This window comes from Chaetodon auriga, chromosome 2, assembly GCF_051107435.1.
Source record: "Chaetodon auriga isolate fChaAug3 chromosome 2, fChaAug3.hap1, whole genome shotgun sequence".
Lineage (NCBI taxonomy): Eukaryota > Metazoa > Chordata > Actinopteri > Chaetodontiformes > Chaetodontidae > Chaetodon > Chaetodon auriga.
Window position 1 is genome coordinate 4,685,376 of NC_135075.1, and position 21,020 is coordinate 4,706,395.

The 21,020-nt window shown below is 42.0% G+C and overlaps 1 protein-coding gene across 8 annotated transcripts in view; it reads left to right on the forward strand.

Moving 5' to 3' along the window:
* iqsec1b (IQ motif and Sec7 domain ArfGEF 1b) overlaps window positions 1-21,020 on the forward strand; it is a 176,391-nt gene that overhangs the window by 147,703 nt on the left and 7,668 nt on the right. For 7 of the 8 annotated variants that reach the window (XM_076750752.1, XM_076750760.1, XM_076750768.1 and 4 more), the window contains 11 exons: window positions 8,724-9,003; window positions 12,213-13,474; window positions 14,099-14,260; window positions 15,700-15,822; window positions 17,222-17,388; window positions 17,863-18,002; window positions 18,703-18,732; window positions 18,923-19,048; window positions 19,145-19,244; window positions 19,757-19,918; window positions 20,051-20,227. In XM_076750752.1, the coding sequence (XP_076606867.1) occupies window positions 8,724-9,003; window positions 12,213-13,474; window positions 14,099-14,260; window positions 15,700-15,822; window positions 17,222-17,388; window positions 17,863-18,002; window positions 18,703-18,732; window positions 18,923-19,048; window positions 19,145-19,244; window positions 19,757-19,918; window positions 20,051-20,227 (2,729 nt within the window). Of the gene's footprint in view, window positions 1-3,075; window positions 3,241-8,723; window positions 9,004-12,212; window positions 13,475-14,098; window positions 14,261-15,699; window positions 15,823-17,221; window positions 17,389-17,862; window positions 18,003-18,702; window positions 18,733-18,922; window positions 19,049-19,144; window positions 19,245-19,756; window positions 19,919-20,050; window positions 20,228-21,020 lie in introns of those variants that run through there. The other variant, XM_076750786.1, reaches the window with a different exon arrangement.

A 21,020-nucleotide genomic window follows, 5' to 3' on the forward strand; every position in this document is an offset into this window, starting at 1 on the left:
GCAAACTCACTGTGAAAGCACTTGGTCAGAGTTATTCAGATACTCTAGTAGGACCAGCTGTTTTATGGATTCCTCAGTGGCTTTTTAAGTGTGATGAATAGATAATAAACACATGAGGAAGGACGTAACAATCAGTTCAGTGACATGGACATAAGTAATCTGAGGATACAAGAAAGGCACTATTCAACTAAATATGATATGTCAATATCCTAACAATCTTATTTGAATTAAGGTTGTATTGCCAGTATACATAAATCAAGAAATCATTTTAGTTATTCTTGTCATGTACAGCCCAGTCTGGCTTCTCCAGGTGTTCTCATTCTACACACGCACCTCAAAGGTCACAAGGGGAACCTGATGCAAAGTCGAATGTTTGGAAAAACTAGCAGCATAGCTAGCAGTGGTGGAATATTAAGACTTGCTTTTGATTTTTTGGGGAATGAAGTTAAACAGTTTTTACAGATAAAACACAAGGTATTGCCTTTAGAGTCTCTGAATGTAAAGCTATTGCCCTGAAAAAGCATAAGCACAAAGACCTGCCGTATTCCTTTTCTAATCTACCCACGGGACACTCCCGCAGTTGTTTGGTGGTGCATGGGAAGATAGTGTGGTAGCTCAACCAATTTGAAAGATTAAGTTATAATTTGAAGAGAAAAGAGATGTTAACACCACGTGTTGAGACTGTGTGAAAAGTAGTTAGTAGGCACACAGAAGTTAAAACAGTGTGCTAAAAGTGAAAGATAAACAGTTAAATATGGCATGTAATGGATAAATGGTTGAAATACACGATGGTGTCAATGAAGGGGTACTTGAGTTCGTCTGACAGGTGATGAGGTCTCATCTGACAAAATGTTTGGAAACTTCTCCTCTATACTTCATTGTGACTTTTTCATCTCTTGGAGAACAACATCCAGGCACAGTGAGTCCCTGGAGTCCTGTTGTTGGTAAAAGAGAACCAGCAGAGTCCCTGCACAGAAGCACTGGGCAGATGGATAAACTCTTGATTGTCAAAAACTTCCAGCACATTATTTCCCCTATAACCACGCATTATTTTTACATTTCTGTTTGGATTAAACAACTAGATACAACATGTTCATTAGCGAACTTCAGAGGTGTTGGTAGGTGTATTTTTTAGTTCTGGAGACAGCCAGTTAGCTAGCTGTTGTGTCAGTTGCCCAGCCCCATCATGATGGGTTGTGAAATTTAATTCTCAGGTGGTACACAGGTTAAACAGTTACTGTATGTAGGCAGACCAGAAGCAAGAAAGGGGCCTTCATCTTCCCTTTTCAGGATGAATACTGGGCCTCATCATCATCGTCTCACAAATCTCTGGTCATTGCAGTTCAGACAGTTTTCCACTGGTTAACTTGCCGTATTGAAGCCACTAAAGCTGCCCATTTCAACTTGTATGTTATCAATTTGAAGGGACAATCACATCTGAGTCCATGAATCGTTTCAAAGCCGTGGTATGTTGATGAGTGGCTCCCCTTTAGCATATGGCACAGATTCAGACTCATCTGTGAGGTAAAAATACACCACTTCTCTCCTAACTACTGTACAGTCTGGCTGCTCACTGTCAAGATAGAGATGAGAGGGACAAAAATAACCCAAGGGCTGATCAAAGGCAGCTGTCTCAAACTACCCCTGTCTGCATTCAAACAGATGTACTGGGTGTTAACTGCTGCAGCTTTACCTTAAGCTTCATGGCCACGATTAATGCTAAAGGTCACCAAAAGGCTCAGATAGTACTGGGCTTGGCTGAATGTTTAAAATTAGTGCCTACTTTAAACTAAACTCACATTTGATTCAGCCAGGGATCAAGACTTTGTAGCAATTTCAGGTCATACTCAGGTTTGTGCATCACTTGGGCTCAGTTCAGGTGTTTTATTCACTTGTTTTCATCTTTTGACCATACAGAGATCAAATTTTCTGGCACTGGCCGAGCTCTCCCTGAGCTCCATGGTTAGCACTGTCCACAGTTGTGCTTCCAAAAAAGAGGGTCGGGGAATTTTTGTCCACATTTGCTCTCTGAGAGATCATTTTAACTCCATTTATAATTAACTGTAATGAACTCAGTATCTCCCACTGGGAAACATTTTGCTCCTTTTTATGAAGCTCTGTAATGGTCCAGCACCAGCTCCTTCTTCATTCTTATTAATTATAGACTGTAACTAGGATTATTTTCAACATTATATAAAGTCATTAAGAATTTGTTTTCATGAGGCGCATATGCACCAAAGATGTATATGCTTCACCAGAGGTTCCAGTGCAGAATCACACTTTTGGGGCCTTACAGTCATGGTGGATCTCGACCCAAAGGACAGCTATTAGCTGTGTTATCACAGTACTGCATGGTCGCCTTGGTTCGATAACATCTTTGCTCCACTTGATACACGCCCATTGTTTGGGTAATGATGTCATTATACAGAAATGGATCGGCCCCTCACTGCTCACTTTTTGGGCCGAAGCAGGGGAATAGGAGTGGGGGAAATCACCCTAAACATCAGCATAGGGATGGGAGAGGCTGTGAGTCAAACATTCCCTATTAACTTGGTTGTTTGTTTAAAGGATAGCTCAGCAGCTTGACTGGCCAAGCAGCTGTTGCTTGTTCTACAGTGTCTGTGGGAAGACTGGTACTGATAGTATCATTTTAAGCACTCTTTTCAGCCCTTTGATCAGCAGTTGTAAAGTAGGAATTATCAGACATATGTCTTCCATATGAAGCTGAAGGTTGACGTCTGGGGACAGTTGCACCGAGGTAAAGATCACATTGCTGCAGCCATACCTCCACAGTCATAGCAGCTAAAATGGTATATCCAGGGGTTTCCCCAGATTCTTTTGCTAATAATAAAGCCTGTCTGATGCTGTCACCGCCAGACCTTGTTCAATCTCTCTTCCATTAGTGCTTCTTACTTGCTGCCCCTTCCTGTTTAAGACCCTCCTCATCTGTGGGGCACCAGTGCTCCCGCTGCCACACGACCCAGTTTCCTCTAGAGGAATTCCCTCCCTCTTCCTGCGAACGCCCCTCCTCACAAGGCTCTGAAGGAAGGCCAGAGCTGGAGAGGTGTCTGAGAGTGAAGCTGTGCGGTTAGGCTGCAAAGCTACATTTAACCCAGGGATGGAGTCACAGAGAGCAGGGTGGTGATGGGTCTGGTGTAGAGACTCAGAGGGCAACATGTGGTGTCTGCAGTGTGCCTCTGACAGGACTCAGTCCTTTCTGGAGCTGGAAACAGACAGCTGGTAAGCCTAAGTATGTGTGTGCTGTTGCAGCTTGTAGAGGTCGATACTTTTAATATAGTTCCTTGACATGTACTCACTCTCTGATTTGGCTCTGAATTTGTCTCGTGATGCAGGTTGTACATTTTGCTAATGGTCATTCTTTTATTCAGTGACTGCTGCCAGACTCAAGTGAGATCAACTGAGAAAGCATTTATTAAAGTCCAACAAAACTGCTGTTGCTCTTTATTGAATGGATATCCTTTATTGTACTGGATATTGTGCCAGAGGAGAGCTGCTGATGAAATTCACAAGGAGCACACATTGTGTAAACACGGTGTGCTTCATTTGTGATGCAGCAAAGGTTTGTGCTTCACTGATGAGCCAGCAGTTGATTTTCCTGCTGCCTGCCAAGCAAGTGAATGCAGCTGAGTCATATTTTACTGTTCCTCCTCCAGTGCCCTCTAACTCGAACTAATTCTAAGACTTACTCACGAATCAAAAACATGGGACCATGTCAGTGTGAATACATAGCAAAACAAAACACACTAGGAGAGGCAGGTTGGACTAATTAATTCATTGCAGCGGAGTGACACAGTGAGAAGAGGCTCCACCTGAAGAAGCTGCTCAGCGGTACAATGAGGGCGTCTCCAGGGGGGGTGTTGACACCAGAGCTGTCCTCACATCACCTGCCCCCTCTGTTGGATTCATTCATCCATACCACAAACACATCATTAAAATTCTAGCAGCCAGCAGTTTCTGCACTGTCGTGGGACGCTGCTGTAATTTGTGGATTTTTGGATTAAATACTGTAATGTACCCAATTTAAGAGAGATGGGGAGATGCACACTATTTCATGTGGGTATAATCTGGATAAAAAACTGATACCAGTAAGACTTGGAGTTTGAGTCAGGCACCTTTGTCTAATGGCAGCAGCAAAATGGCAGGGAGAGGTGACTGGAATTTAAAGGTGCGCTCCACCAATTCTACATGTCAAAGTTAATTTACCTGTCACGGGGGCTACTCCACAGCTTGGGAGAACAGCTTTATAATGTGTTGTGTGGCTCTGGAGGAGCTCTGTCAAGTCGAGAAAATTACTGAAGTAATCTCAGTTTGGGCTGGGAGACTACAACGTTTTAATGGAAAGCCTGTCACACAAATCATAGTTGTGGAGTGGACATTTAGTGGGCATTCTTGCTGTGTCACTGTGCTTTCATACCTCCTTAGTGACCAGTAATCCTATTGGTCAATGGCAATAGTACACCTCAATCCTCCAGTTGGCTGAAACTGTAGCTTATTGGAACACGCTGTCAGGTTGAGTAAGTGTGAAGGTAAATGTGATGCTGGATTTATGTTCGGCACGTTAATGGCATTTCCACCACTGTGACCCTAACTGGATAACAGGATGTGCATTAGCAATGATGGGATGTACTTCACCACTGCTGTCACTTCAAACTTATTTGAATTGATAAAATGGGAGTGTTTTTATGAAAGCATCTTGCCTTAATGCTGCAAGTTTTTTTTTTTTGTTTAATGACATATCATTGTCCTGAAACCCCAAAACAAGTGAAGCGACATTGTCAACAAGTGGAATCTGTTTCAAGGACTTTGAGATATAAAACTTAGATCTGTGCCTGAGATTAAAAGGTGAACCTGATGGGAGATAGATCTCTTAAAAGCCCCTCTGACACCTATTTTAATTTTGTCTGATATAGGTGAATCATTGTGTGCTGTCACAAAGGAAACTTCAGTGGAAACCTTTGCTGTATGTATTCTCATACCGTGATGGGTCAAAATGAAACAGAAACCCATTTCCTGTAATATGGTGAAGACATTTGCTTACATTAAAAGAGGGCAAACAGGTTTTCTATCTATCTGAGGATGACTCCTAGTTTGTTCTAAATGAGACTCCGTCTGTCTTCACATTTTAAGAACTTTGGACTCCAATTCTTCCTCCTGTGCCCTCTTTATCCAGTGTGCCTTTGCTTTAAAATTGGATATTTTGAGGGGAGGTATTAATTTTAATGAGGCTGGATGAATGCTTGGCACAGACTGTGGAAGTCTCTCAGTTGGTCGATGGGTTTGACCAAAGTCATCTCTCTCCCTCTCTCTGTCTCTCCCCCCAGGGGAAGGGAATTGGATCAGTAACGCTTTGACTGCCGGGTTGACTCAAACTCTGAGCCACGGGAAGAAGAGTGACTTCATATATATTGAAATTTAAAGTGTCTTTTATATTTTGCAAAGAATGGTCATCCTCAACCGACCTTCCCTGTCCGGCAAAGCTGTTTGTCTTGATTGTTTAAGCTTTTTAAACACATTGCATGGTTCTCTATTGTGTAACTCAGAGCAGAACATCTTGTTCAGTAACTCTAATGCAACTAAACCAGCTAAGTGAAGACATAAACATGCCTCAAGTGTTAACATGCTTTCAGTCTGAGTTCCCGGAGGCATCTGCCTCCTCTCACTTCGAGCTGAGTGCCACATTTCTAGCATGCTAAGTCTCTCTTCCATCTAAACAAATGGGTATTTCCAATCAGACATTCTCTGCTTGAACAGACGTATTGCAGCCCACCCTTCAGTCTAATTAAAAGACTCTCTCTGTCTGATTAGATTTGTTCCTTTTAGAATTAAAAATGTGTTGAGTAGGAGAATGAAGATGCAGAGAGGGGTTTTATAATGAGCACCGAGTGTCCAGCTTGGAGTGAGAAGACATTTTCCCTAATGAGAGATGTTATCCCATGACAGATGACCCTGAGCCTTCCTCACCATGACTTGGCTGAAAGGCACCAATAAAAAACAAAAGACAATGGGTTGTTTCTCATGGCCTTGCTAATAACTCATATGACGGTTTCATTGTCAGTGCCTTCCTGTTTGAAATGGCTGTTACAAAAATAATTCATTTTACCATTACCTTTAGGCACAAATACTACTGGAGTAAGCTTGGGAAAACGTTCAATCATCTTTTTCACCCAAAAAGACTACACTGACTCTGAGCTGGAATCAGGATGTGTTTGGCCAAACTTAATATATTATGTCACCAAAAAATGTAAAATAAAATGTGGCATCCATATTGCTCACTGGGATTAGCTGTACATGAATGATATAGGCTGGATGGAATCACACCCTGTGGTGTTAGGTTTACACAGGTATTAACAGACATCATTCATTATCACTCATTTCACCTTGCATGTACTATGTATTCACTGCTCTGAGCCCCCTCTGGACATCAGATCTATTTCCTATTAAAGCTTTTATTCTAGACTTTATTATCTTACCTTGACACATTCTCCCATGAAATTTGAGGTATTTGGCAAGGTTATGCAGCAATAGATGCCTCTAGATGGGCGTCCTTGTTCTGAGCCTTCCCACTTCATCCATCAATGTATGACAAATAAGATGAAACGATATTGATCATATTTTACAAGAAAAAAAAAAGAAGTTACTTTAAAGTAGAAAAGTTCACATTTCCACCATAGATTGTAACCGGCAAGGTGAAGCTCGGGAAATCAGCTGTCATTTTTAAAGTCTGGGCCCGTAGCTATATAATAGTGTCACCTGGCTTTGTTTGATGAATTGGAGACATTTTTCTCTCTCAGACTGATTGACTGGGCTGTTGATACAAGGTCAGATGGTACACGAGTAATAGGCCTGTACCCTGCAATATGAATTTGTTTTCTTCTTTGTGATAGTGGCATTGTAAGCTACTGCTGTCTGCAACAGCCCTGTCTCCTAGAAATTACATTTATATACAACTTTGCAACAGCAAATGTGTTTTTGAGAGGAACATAATGCCGGCCAACCAAATTGTTTTTCCTTTTAACATAATGAGAAAATGTTAATTAACACACCTGGCATGTTGCAAAAATGTTGATACTAAACATCTTGCAATCTTGCAATGCACTATCCACTCTTAGTGAATAATAATGGTTATGTTTAAGCACTGACAGTGGTCAGTTAGGGAAAGATCATGGCCTGTTTTAATACAGAAAAAGTCAACAGTGACTTAAGACCTAAGATTTTTTTATTAACTTTTCACTGAAATCAGGATCTTTTCCCAACCTTAACCAAAGTGCTTTTGTTGGTTAAACCTAACCACAGTCTTGGATTAAGATGTCACAGTGCTTCAGTTTGCACACCCACCATCTACCCCGACCGCCTCACTGCGTCTCCAGCACCATACATAAAATGTAATGCTTAATTCACTCAAACAAATGTTGTCTTTGAACACAACCCAGGCAGCAATTATGTTGTCACCACAATGTAATTATGAATGCAAATTAGCTGTATATCAGCATAATTCCTTGCAGGCAGGGTTGGCAGTGAAGGAAGTACAGTATGTTTTATTCACACTCACTATGGAAACCACTGCCACCAAGAGTAGTGTCCACTCCTACAGTTAGAAGTTGGTTGAATACAGTTCTTTCCTCATAGTAGTAGACTCTGTGTGATTCTCACATTATGTCTGCGGAGTTGCATTAATAATATCCATAGGTCTGTGTTCTGGTTGTGAAGTGTGAACTGTAGAAGTAATCTGAGCATTTTATGAAATGATTCACACCAATCACTGGGATGTAATCACGTTCTGTGCTTAAAGTGTGTTCACTTTGGTTTAGGACAGACTCAGATGCTGGTCTTACTTTCTTATCAGCAGTCACTCTTTGCTGAGCTGACTGCTAATGCGTTTAATTAAAACATATTAAATGTGTTTTTAAATTGGCATCCAGTTCTGTCTCTTTATAAAGAAAAAGACATCATTTCTCCGTCTCTTGTGAGGGATAGCTTGTTATTTCACATATTCAAAAAGAACTCAGATTAGGTTGCTGTTTTTATTCCAGAAAAAGCACAGCATTGATTCCACAGTTATTGAGTTGTGTCCAAACTCCAAAGCACAGTGCATTTAGCCCCCAGGTAATCACAACAGTCTAAGAGGTGTGGAGGAAGTGAACAGATCTGTGGTTGATTTTTAACTGCTGCAGCCTGGTGTGGCACAGCTAGTCGTTGCTTAGCACAGCCGAGGTTTATCCAATCATCTGTCCAGGTAGGTGTTGGTGCTGCTGCAAGACAAAGATCTCTATTGATCTTATCATTAAAAGCACTGCTTCAAATGCTTTAATCACTCTTTGTGTCACTTTGATTTTTAGATTGAAAGATTGAGTTTCTGATAATGTCATTGGGATTTCAGTATTTGTGTGGTTTATGTTTGTTCTTTGGTATTCATAATTTATTTATAGCCATTTCATTTTCTCTAATAAAGATAGGCACAGTCTTAAAGTTGTTTATGATCACTTGAGGTATTTTCTGTATTGGGAAGACAAAGTGTAACGAGACAGGCAGCAGTCAGACTGCTGCTATAAATTCTCTTACTCATATTTATACCCTGCCAGCAGTATCAAAGTTCACTTTTTCTGTCTGTCAGGTGCGGCTTGCTGAAACACAAAGCAGTGCAAGCTCTCAGGAAAATAACTGAGCAAACTAACACAGTGTGTTCTGTTTGTGTGTGTTGGCAGTGTGGAAGGTGATGCTCCAGGCAGCGAGGTGGGCGCCTCTGTGGACCCAAGCAGCGGCTACAGTTGTGTCCCAGTGACCCGCAGCGGCGGGCTTGGTCCCGACCACCTGGACAGCCAGCTCTACGGACACATCTTCCTGCCCGGCCACCCACGGCCCCGTCGACCCAAGCTCCAGCACTCCCAGTCCATTCTCCGTAAGCAGGCAGAGGAGGAGGCCATCAAGCGCTCCCGCTCGCTCTCAGAGAGCTATGAGCTCTCATCAGACCTACAGGACAAGCAGGTGAGGGAGGATCCACAATGACTTCCATCTCTAAACACCTAATACAAGCATAAGATATATGTTTGAAGTGATATGGAAATATTAATAAGTACAATAGATTGTATATCAAAATTTAGAAAATAAATCACATGCAAAATAATTAAAATGATCTTATGAATTATGTAAGTCAGAATCCAAAAAACTTTATGCAAACTGCTCAGTTTTTAGATTGGAATTTTTTTTTCTTTTGTATGAAATCATTAAGGCCGCACTAATCAATATTCTTATATTAAATTACTTTCTGTTATGTGAAATGTGTGGCTTTTGGTGACAAACTCTGCAGTTTCCCTCGGCACTACAGAGCATTTTAGCATCTTTTAGCTTATTGTTTTGGAATTCCAGATGTACTGTTTTGGTTCAGTCTCAGAGCTCTCATCGACCTCCAGCAGTAGCATACAAAGAATGTTAGTAAGCATCTGCTTAACAAAGCATTTAGCAGCTAAGAGAGGCTAAAAGAGGCTGAACTGGACTTTGTCAGGTCACCTGAAACTCCACTCTAAATATATGCTAATGTTGCTTTGTGTCTACTGGATGTGTTGGAAGGAAACTATCTGCTAACATGTTGGCATTGACAACTTTGTCAGGCGATAACATGTCACTGATGTGTTTGAACAATGTGATATGTCTGAAGGTTGATTACGGATCATATCGATGTGTCAAAGTTGAAGTATCCCCCAGACATAACGTGTGTGGTTTGCTTTGTCACATGTTCAAAACATGTTCCTACCATGCTGACCTACAGAGATGGACAGAGGAACATAGCTCCATAAAATCCAGTAATAAATAAATGCAAGAGGAGCAACCCAGACCAAGATATCACAATACAAACACGCAATGTTTGATCTCCATCTTTCCAGCACTGTTGTGTGTTTCCGTGAAAAGTGCAAAACATCTTCACACAATCCCACTAATAGTGCTGTAAATGCATTGAAGACATTCAAATCTCATGCATATATATCACAACATAAAACAAGCAAATCATGAGCAGCAGCAGAGAGAAAGCAAGATCAGTAGTAGGAACCATATAGTGTCATGCCAGTAAGTATGTCCCAACAAATCAGTCAAACAGCAAGCAAACAACTATGCCTTTAAACACCAACACTCTTAATGCAGTTTGGACACAGTGTATCAGAAAATATCAGGACAAAATCAAATCAGCTGCACGTGACACCTAGTAGTAGACAAGAGGGCATTTAACAGGAAAAAAGCCTCACATGTGAGATCAGCCTGATTTCAAATCTTATCTCAAGTGTGCATAAAACAGTCACTGTGTTTCCTGTTTCCAAAGAAACATGGTCCTTTCTTGATTTGATGTCTTGTTTACAAGAGTTTTTCTCTTTTGTTGAGTGCACATCCCTATTAATTCAAGTGGATACGTGACCACAAATATATCTTGTTTTTTCTGCCCAGTTGTACATTTGTGTCAACTGCAAAGTGGAGGTCCTCACAGGTCCAATATTTTGGACCTGTGAGGACCAAAAAGGATCCATGCTTTATTTGGTTAGTAATACATATCGATGCACAGACCTGAGACCCACAGCAAAAAGAATAGGACCCCTCATCAAACTGAGTGGACCCGTGAAGACCTCTCGGGCAAGGTTACAGTACAATAACTTTTGGTTAATGTCATAACTGATCAAAATGTGACAAAATCCCTTTCTGTAGGAATGATAGTATGATATTACCGGTTTCTTCAAGCTGCTGTTAGTCTGAAGCTTCTCGTAGGGATCAAATAAAAGTTATATAACAGTCGTCTTGTTTTGACACTGGTCCTCTTGTTAAGCAGTGAAAGCAGTGGTCCACATTCCTTGTGGCAAATTCGAGTCCACTTGTCTCCTTGGCCCTCACATAATGCATCGAAATATGATTAGTGTCATTCTACTCCACGAGTCCACAGCAAAACTAGGTCAGTGTGTAAAAGGCACAGGGCTGAGAGAGTGGGGTAATGTAAATCAGCCCCGGACACTGTCCTAATTATACTGTAGGTGTATCACTTTAGTCTAATGATCTCATTTCAGTTTAGTGCACACAATGTAATATACGCCTGACTTATTCCTTTCAAATGTAATAATTTTCACCCCTCTTTTCGTGAAAGATATTTCAGCACTGCGGCACCCACTATTAATCAGTTTATTTTTCATACATCTTTTCTAGTAAATCTTAATACGACATCTTAATTTGTTGTCTATGGTTATTTTTTATGTGGAACAGCACTGTAGCCCCCAACCATAATCATATTTTTCCTCTAAAGCTTGTTTGTGGTTATTCCTCCATGAGCAATTCTTCATCATTATTTGGGCCATTACCAGTTTATCGGTCAAACTGGGTTTCCATCACAATTCAACATTATCCATCTTCCCTCTGGGTCTATTTGAGCCTAATACACTCAATTCCAGCCATTTCTAAATGCCATCACCACTCTTCTTGAGTTATTTAAGTCATGACAAAAGCAGATAAGACAGCAGCATCATTCTTCATTCTGTCTAATCCATGTTTCAAAGGTAATAGTCTTACTATTACCTTTGAAACATTTCCAGCCAGATGAAAACAGCTTTTGTCCCACATTAAATTTTGTGGACCAAGAGTTATTTTAAGTGACATACCCAATGAAATCTATCTTTTGTGTCACAAATACTCACCATCTATACCTTCAAAAACCCTCTTTGAAACTCTGAAGCTCTGCCAGAAGTAACATATTTCATCCAACTTTGGTGAAACTATGATGACTGAGTATGGATGAAGAGCAGAGAAATTAATGGTTTCCATGGATGTTTTCTGCCAAAAAAAAAAAAAAAAAAAACCCAACTTGATGCCTTTTGAATGTATTATAACAGTCCTGAAACTGGCCACAGCTGCTTTGGAGCAAACTACAAAATTTAAATTTGTCAGTTTGGCAAAAGAATCTTAAATGAAGGACCATTAACTATTTTTTTTAAACGTCTAAGTCAAGTATCAATTAAACTTGTGTCCTAAAAAAATCCCAAAAATATTCCTTTCAGAGCACTTGCATTCACAATCCCTGTTTTCACCTGGGATCAATATCCCTAGTTGTCCCATTACAGAGAACATTTGCAAGGTTGGATGGACAAAAGACCGGAGCTAGGGGACTATATTGCTGCCAGTTGTTTTCAGATGCATTTATGACAGCAACTTTCCTTCTATTCCTGTAGGTGGAGATGCTAGAGCGTAAATATGGTGGGCGTTTCATAACCCGACATGCAGCCCGCACCATTCAGACAGCCTTCCGCCAGTACCAGATGAACAAGAACTTTGAGCGTCTTAGAAGTTCTATGTCTGAGAACCGTATGTCCAGACGGATCGTCCTATCCAATATGAGAATGCAGTTTTCCTTCGAAGGACCGGAAAAAGTCCACAGCTCCTATTTCGAGGGAAAACAAGTCTCACTAACAGATGATGGGACTAAAATCGGAGCGCTGGTGCAGTCAGAGCATGGTGGGGAAATGGGCATGCAGGCCAAGACTCCAACGACACAGAGTGACTTCACAGACGCTATCACAGAACTAGAAGATGCCTTCTCCAGGCAGGTCAAATCTCTAGCGGAGTCCATAGATGATGCTCTAAACTGTCGCAGTCTGCATGGTGACGACAACCAGCAGGAGCCAGGGAGAGGCCACCAGGATATGGACCGGGAGGTCAGCTGCCAGGTGAAACCTTCCCACAGTGCTTCAGAACACCGCAAACTGGACGAGATGACTGCATCTTACAGCGATGTCACCCTTTACATCGATGAAGAGGAATTGTCACCACCACTGCCCCTGTCTCAATCTGTTGACCGGCCCTCCAGCACAGAATCAGATTTGCGTCAGCGTTCCCTCAATTCTTCCCAGGACTACTGGTCACTGGCTCATAAAGATGAGAAAGGTGACACGGACACCAGCTGCCGCAGCACACCATCTCTGGAGTGCCAAGAGCAGCGCTTGCGTGTAGACCACCTACCCTTACTGACCATTGAGCCTCCGAGTGACAGCTCTGTGGAGCTGAGTGATCGTTCTGACCGCAGCTCTTTGAAGAGACAGAATGCCTACGACCGCAGCCTCAGCAACCAGCAGAGCAGCCCCAAACACATTAGCCACAGCCTGCCACCCCGAGGTCCTTCCAGAGAAGAGGATGCCACCCGCCATCGACCAAGACAACTGGAGGCCCACCTGGCCATAAATGGCACCGCAAATCGGCAGAGCAAGTCAGAGTCTGATTTCTCTGATGGTGATAATGACAGCATCAACAGCACATCCAACTCCAATGACACCATAAACTGCAGCTCTGAGTCCTCGTCCAGGGACAGCCTGAGGGAGCAGACACTCAGCAAGCAGACCTACCACAAAGAGACTCGCAACAGCTGGGACTCACCTGCATTCAGCAATGACATCATTCGCAAGAGGCACTACCGCATTGGCCTAAACCTCTTCAACAAGTATGTATACGTCACTGCATTAGATCCTTTAACAAACTGCAAACGCAGATCCAGACACAATCTAATACACAATGCATACCCAATGAGGGACAGAAGAGGTTATGTAAATAGGATCCAGCTTATCATACTTATGATTTAGAGAATGTTTTCTTTATTGAAGAACCCAAAATGAAACTCATCATAAATATGTAATGATGTTGCTTGAAACACAACTATCTCGCTGTTCTGCTTAAAGTGCAAATGAGTCTGGGGCTCATTCTGCTCCACTTCATGCACAGCAATTCATCTGAGATTGTGTGACTCCATTTAATCATAGATGACTGTGGATTTGGTTTCTTTCACAGTCAGCCATTAAGTTCCTTTTAATCATTTGTGATCAACACCACAGAGAACAGTAGCTCCCTCCTCCCCACTCTGGACCTTCATCCCGTTCCACCACCTCCCTCCCTGCCTCCCTAAATCCTGTCCCTCATCTGACACACATTAGACCAGGGCAGAAGTGCAGTGGGATAATCACAGATTTGGATTGTGTCCTCCTTCACGCCTTCTCTCTCTCTCTCTCTCTCTCTCTCTCTCTCTCTCTCTCTCTCTCTCTCTCTCTCTCTCTCTCTCCTGTGTCTCCAGGAAACCAGAAAAAGGCATCCAGTATCTGATAGAGCGGAACTTTGTTCCAGACACTCCAGTGGGTGTGGCCCACTTCCTGCTCCAGAGGAAAGGCTTGAGTAGACAAATGATTGGCGAGTTCCTGGGTAACAGACAGAAACAGTTCAACCGAGATGTCCTCGAGTGAGTTTGTAGCGAGCAATGTCTGAGGAACCTTTGACACATTTGTATGTGCTGATCGATCATTTTGTCTTAACATTGAAAACATGAACACTCTCTTAAACAGGTTTTTGATTTGACTTGCCAAACATGCCAGTGCTCAGAATTTTATTTTATCTGCCTTCCAGGAACACAAATCATCATTTAGGTCCAAATTGGGTTGCCAATTTGCAATCTACACTCATTCAAATAGCCTTTGAGTTTCCGAGTACTAAATAATGACTCAAGTTACACCCAGGAATTAAACAGAAGTAGAATCCACACAGGAAATTGCTGTGATGCTCAAATAAACATACAGACCCCATTTATATTCCTCCGTCCTTTTTATAGGGAAGGGAAGCCGGAAGGATCATATTTTCCAGTATAGATTCTTTGGATCATTCAAATGGCACCTCTACTTTATACTTATACTCCAGACTGGACAGACTTATCTGGAACACACTTGAAGCACAGCAGCTCTATCAGAGCCCATTGAGATTCAGTGGAGGATAAGGCCAGGAAAAGGGCCGTCAGTGTCAGTTTGACAGGCATATCTAAAGGGCTCCTTGAGAAAATGTCTATAAATCCTAACATGCAAGGTAACAAGGTATCAGGGCTCCGGAGTTGAGTCACAATCCTCACTTCAGCTGAGGAAAAAGTTCCTCCTTTATTTATACAGTGGAAAATTCTCCATTACACCCACAATTCTCGCATTAAACCTGCAGTATCAATATTTTAAACGAACAGCAGGCAAATGGCAATGTGTCATTTTAAAGGGATTGCTTCTCGTGACTTATCACCCAGCTCTGGAGTTATCCTCAGCTTTGCAGAGTCTGTCAGGTCATTGTTTTTGGTTTTAAATTCTGCAATTACTGTTCCTGTTTTGGTTAGGTCTTAGTGCTCACATGAATCTCAATGCCAGTATCCAGCATTCAATAGCAAAAACTGTTGAACCCACTGTGGAGTATTTGTCCAACACCAAACCACAGACAGACAGTTATATGGTATTTGGTATAAGGTGATGATATATTCAAATATGTATGTGATATGGAGTCCTTCGCGCAAATGGCCAAAAAATCTTGAATTTCCACCTTAAGGAATTTCATTTTATAAGCAAGGAAGAAAAGAGAAGGGGCAAAAAGAATTAGTCTTTTGAGATTGAGAAAAACTTACTGAATCAATATAGGTAATTTCTACAAAGTATGTCATTGAGGTGAAACAATGCTGTGTTTCTGCAAAAAATATAGATTTCAGACATGTTTTACCTTACAGCAGCAGCTGTATTTATGTCATTTTGAATGTGGAAATTAGCAAGGAGCTGTAATTGTGGAAAAATTGGTGTAGCTGATGAATGTAGTCCATTTTGTATTATATCATATTTTATTGTAGTGTATTTCCCAACTTAATTATGTGTTTTTCACCAGCTGTGTGGTTGATGAAATGGACTTCTCAGCAATGGAGTTGGACGAAGCGCTCAGGAAATTCCAGGCACACATCAGAGTGCAGGGAGAAGCTCAGAAGGTTGAACGGCTAATAGAGGCCTACAGGTAAGAAACTCCTCACAGAGAAACATGACAGGGTTTTATCTCCAGCTTAGTCTCACTGATGTCTGGATCATGACAATAATCACCTCAAGTCATGTAGTTTTCCCCAACAAGGAGGAGTAAAGTGAGGTTTTTGGAAATAGGGTATTACATCAACCTATGTAACAGGGTGACCGTTACCAGCTTCATTGCCATGTCTAGTATTTTCCATCAACACAGTGTGTATGAATAATGGATAGCACAAGCTAGTTTTGCACAATTTCAAAAACGCCATTACCCTCTAAAATAGAAGTGACACCAGTGAGTCACTGTCTTCCTTTAACACTTTCAGGCATAGGAGTATCAGTGCAGCAGTGCAAAGCCATTTTGAATGCAGACATTGTTCTACCAGGTCTTGCAGAAAATTCAGACAAAATTAGTTCAAAAAGCTGAGGAAAACCTCCCTCAGGGCTGCTGATGGATGTTATTTGTCCCCTCATTTATTTACTCCAAACCTCTGGTAGAAAGGTGCTCCATGCCCACAGAGAATTAGCTTCGATCAGCACTGAGCAAGGACATTTCAGCCTCGGTAAACACCACAGTCACTGTTACATTGGGGAGATAATGATAACTGATCATCTGGCACTTGCCTGCAGCCCAGTCCAGATATGATCATGAATTCACTTTATGGTGACTCAGAAAGCCGTTAAAGGGCCTGTCTGATGGCTGCAGGCTGTATTGACAGTCTTCAGTGGTACTGGCTCATTGTGCTTTTGACTTCAGGCTGTGAAGCATTATTTAACTGTATATGACCACAGCTCAGATGGTAAAGAGCTCAATGTCAATATCAATATTGATATTGATACCCCTGCCCATAAGTGGAACTAACAGGGAACATTAACAGGAAAGTATTCCGACTTTGTCCTTGATCTCCTCAATGACAAACTTTCTGTCTCTTGTGTTCAGTTGGATCTAATGTTAGTACTGTGCTCCAGTTAAACTATCATTTTCCTCACTTTTAATGTAGTTCAATATAACCTTTAATGGTGAAAGGGCATAGCATCATTTTTGGACATATTTGTGGAAAAAACACTCTTAGTGGGCGTTTCTCATGACATCAGTTGAGTGACAACAGAGAGCTGGCTTTGTTAGCAGACATGATGTCAGCTTCCCCAGTGTACTACTGACAGAAATACATCTAAGCATAGGGCATTATTTCACTCCACTCAACAAGCTGCATACCTATTGGCAATTTAAGCTGCACCTTTGCAACATTCAGGAAAAACTCTTTTTGACGATTACAGCTTTGACCAGATGAGTCAAAAGAAAGACAGAGGAAATATATATCAGTTTCTCAGCAAACATAATTTCCATTCAGTACAATACGACTCTAAAGTTTGTGTGTCCAACATCCTCTTCACAGCCAACGATACTGCATCTGCAACCCAGGTGTGGTGCGACAATTCAGGAACCCCGACACCATCTTCATCCTGGCCTTTGCCATCATCCTCCTCAACACAGACATGTACAGCCCCAACGTCAAGCCTGAGAGGAAGATGAAGCTGGAGGACTTTGTTAAGAACCTTCGAGGTACTTTGTTCTCCCTTCCTGCACCACGTCCACTTATATATTAATATTCTGCTCAAATTGAGTTTTGTGCATGCATTTTGCCTTGATTAATGGCTGTGTCAATAAGGTATTTGTGTGTGTGTGTGTGTGTGTGTGTGTGTGTGTGTGTAAATCATAGCCAAGAAAGCCCTGCTGTTGAGGCAAAGCACTTTTTAGTTGCCCTCAATAGATTTTGAGGGTATTAGAGGGGGCTTTGTGGCATGGCTAACTCATTTCTCTGCCTATTGGAGTGTCAGTAATTAAAGTACAGTATTGAGTGAAGGATAAATACTTGTCCTCAGAGAGGTCTGAAGGACATTTCTGTCTGTGCTGTGAGAAATATGTGCAGTGCAGCAGTATGTAAGTCAATTCATGGGTTCATCAGCTCTCGTAAATCTGTGAATTAATCATTAATCCTTCTCTTTTGCTCTCTCTTTTCCTCTCATCCTCTGACAGGAGTGGATGATGGGGAGGACATCCCCCGAGAGATGCTGGTAGGGATATATGAGCGGATTCGCAAAAGAGAGCTCAAGACTAATGAAGACCATGTGTCCCAGGTCCAGAAAGTGGAAAAACTCATTGTTGGAAAAAAGCCGGTAAGTTTGCCCTTGAGCTGCTGCACATCGAGTGTGACCACTTTTATCTTCCCCCTCCATTCAAGAGCTAAATCTAGCAGGAGCATGCAGAACCACATTACCCAATGTACCTCTGAGCTGTGACAGAGAGCACTCGCTTATTCATGACCAACATCCTCTAAAAATGAACAGAAATGAAGGAACATTCTTTACCTGAACCTACTTTCTTCACTGTGTGACACATTGATTCCTCATGGAGACCTTCACAAAGAATGACTGTATAATGTGTCTTTTGCCCTAAGTGAAGTGCCATCTGACAAGCTCTGTCATAATAAATGAGATAAACAGCCTCACACGCAATGATCTTGAAGGTGTTTTCTTGAAACATCCACCCATCCTTCCATCCATTGATGTCCTTTTCATTAAACTAACTCCACTTTAGTGACACAAATCAGCAGAAGTTCAGGGGCTCGATGATGTCATGATCATAAAGGTTGACACAAACTGGCAACACAACATATTAAAAGAAGTAGTGAGGGGCCCATAAATGTTTGCTCTGTGATCCATAGAACTAGTTCTGGTGATTTTAAATTTGGCCCATATTTCTTTTTGCACATTACTTGGAATGTCTTTCATTTGATGTATTGTGAATGTGAAAGTTCCCGTATGTGTTCACTGAGCCCTGTAAAATTACTCTTGTGTGTATCTCTCACTCACATAGATTGGCTCGTTACACCATGGTCTGGGCTGTGTAAGTATTACTCTTTCTGTCATCTACATCTTAAGGTTCAGTGGAAATACTTGTAAAATACCTAAAGTCTTTATGGAACAGATGTAAACACTGTGGAATGCATTCATTTATATTTTTGTCAGTCTACCTCGAAAGCCTCCGTGAGGCAACAAGAGACCCAGTAAGGAATGATGCTGTGCTGTGTGTGCAGGTACTATCCCTTCCCCACAGGAGACTGGTCTGTTACTGCAGACTTTTTGAAGTGCCCGACCCCAACAAACCGCAAAAGTTAGGCCTGCACCAAAGGGAGATCTTCCTGTTTAATGACCTGCTAGTGGTACGGTAGACATTATTCTTCCAGCACATTGAGAACACACTTGGGCATTCCACTGAAAGAGTCTAAACCACAGCATATGCTATCCTTCTTTCTTAGGTTACTAAAATTTTCCAAAAGAAGAAGAATTCTGTGACGTACAGCTTTCGGCAGTCCTTCTCACTGTATGGCATGCAAGTGCTGCTCTTTGAGAATCAGTGTAAGTGCCATGGAGACTTTTGTGTTAGCTCTTTCCAAAGGCATCAGTGTGCTTCAAACAAACTTGCTTGAATAAGAACACATCGAAAGGCAGAGGTGTTTATGGCTGTTCAGAATGGCCATATACCATTGCAGGGTGAAAACCCTGCTGTCACGGAGAGGGACGATACTTGATCACTTGTAAATTACACGTTTGGACAGTCTCTCCTCAAACGGGCTGACGGTTTTGCTGTCATTTATAAAAACAGAGCTTGAGGGAGAGATCCTGATCCACACACCAATCCCTGCATGAAGTGGGCATGGTTGTCGGACAGATGCTCTAGTCTGGTGTGGGGTGGGGGGGTTCAGACAATGTTTGATGATTCAACAAGCGTTTTGTTTGAAGCATACTGACACCTTGATGGTCACAGAAGTGTTGTCTGTTATTGAAGTAATCTATTTCTGTGAACTCCCTCAGTGATCTGTCTGTTTTGTGTGGACATAGATTTAAGTGTCAATATCATCACTCCTTAGATTATCCCAACGGAGTCCGTCTGACCTCAGCCATTCCTGGAGCTGACATCAAAGTCCTCATCAACTTTAATGCACCCAATCCTCAGGACCGCAAAAAGTTCACTGACGATTTGCGAGAATCTATTGCTGAAGTCCAAGAGATGGAGAAGTATCGGATAGAATGTCAGTAAAAGTTTTTACTTTAACATTTTTTTAACCATACTGCTGTATTATGCTTATGTTAGTCAAATAAAAAAATAAAAAAAATGAGGAGTCTGGATTACTGTTAACACTGCATGTGTGTGTCCTGCACAGCTGAGCTAGAAAAACAGAAGGGGGTGGTGAGGCCCAGCATGTCCCAGACGTCAGGGTTAAAGAAGGAAACAGGCAACGGCAACCTGAGCCGGGCAAGCCTCGACGACAGCTACGCCATCGGTGAAGGTTTGAAGAGGAGCGCCCTCAGCAGCTCCTTACGTGACCTCTCAGATGCAGGTAAAATCAGGGGTTGCCATGGTAACATACTATCTCACGTCTTAGCCCTCCGGTAGACAAAGTAGAGTATATACCCAGGCTTGATGCTGGCATGATACTATTCACTTTTTTGGGGGGTGTTAACTGATTTGGGAACTTGGAAGAAGCGGCGTTCCTGTGTAGTTTTGATTTGGCTGGTCGCAGCAACTGACCTGCAACTGCAGAGTCTCTTAGTCAACACACCCCCTGAGCCATGAAGCCAAGGAAGATAGAGACTGTGTTTGCAATGGCTCCCAGGTGTAATTTACTAGAGGCTATCAACTAATAATCCTGTGTCAGTGGCAGGGGAGGAGGCAGTGCTATGTAGGTCACTGTGATCAATTTGAGCATCTTAGCGGTAAGAGGAATTAATGTTGTGTGGTTGATTCAGGCAGGCTGCAGAGAGTCGCCTCCACACTGCAGGGCTGCTCTACACAAACACACTCAGTGAGCTCAACACAGGGTTCGGACTAGCAAAGAAACATCAGTGGATGGACTGAGCTGTTTGTTTGTGCAGTCTTTATAGAGCCCAATCAGAACTGGACTAGAAGGCCTCTGTTTCCTTTAGGAGCTGTTTGTGCATCATTCAGTTTAAGTTCAATTTACAAGATTTGAGGTTCATTTTGATTTGCTTAAAAGTGACTCAATACTGCTTCCTCTACTCTTAATGCGATTTTTACCAATTCACATGTTTACAGGTATACACAGGGTCAGTTATGAGGACTAGTACTCAGCCTGTGAAAACAGTTGTACATCTTCTGTGGTTCCAGTGGTC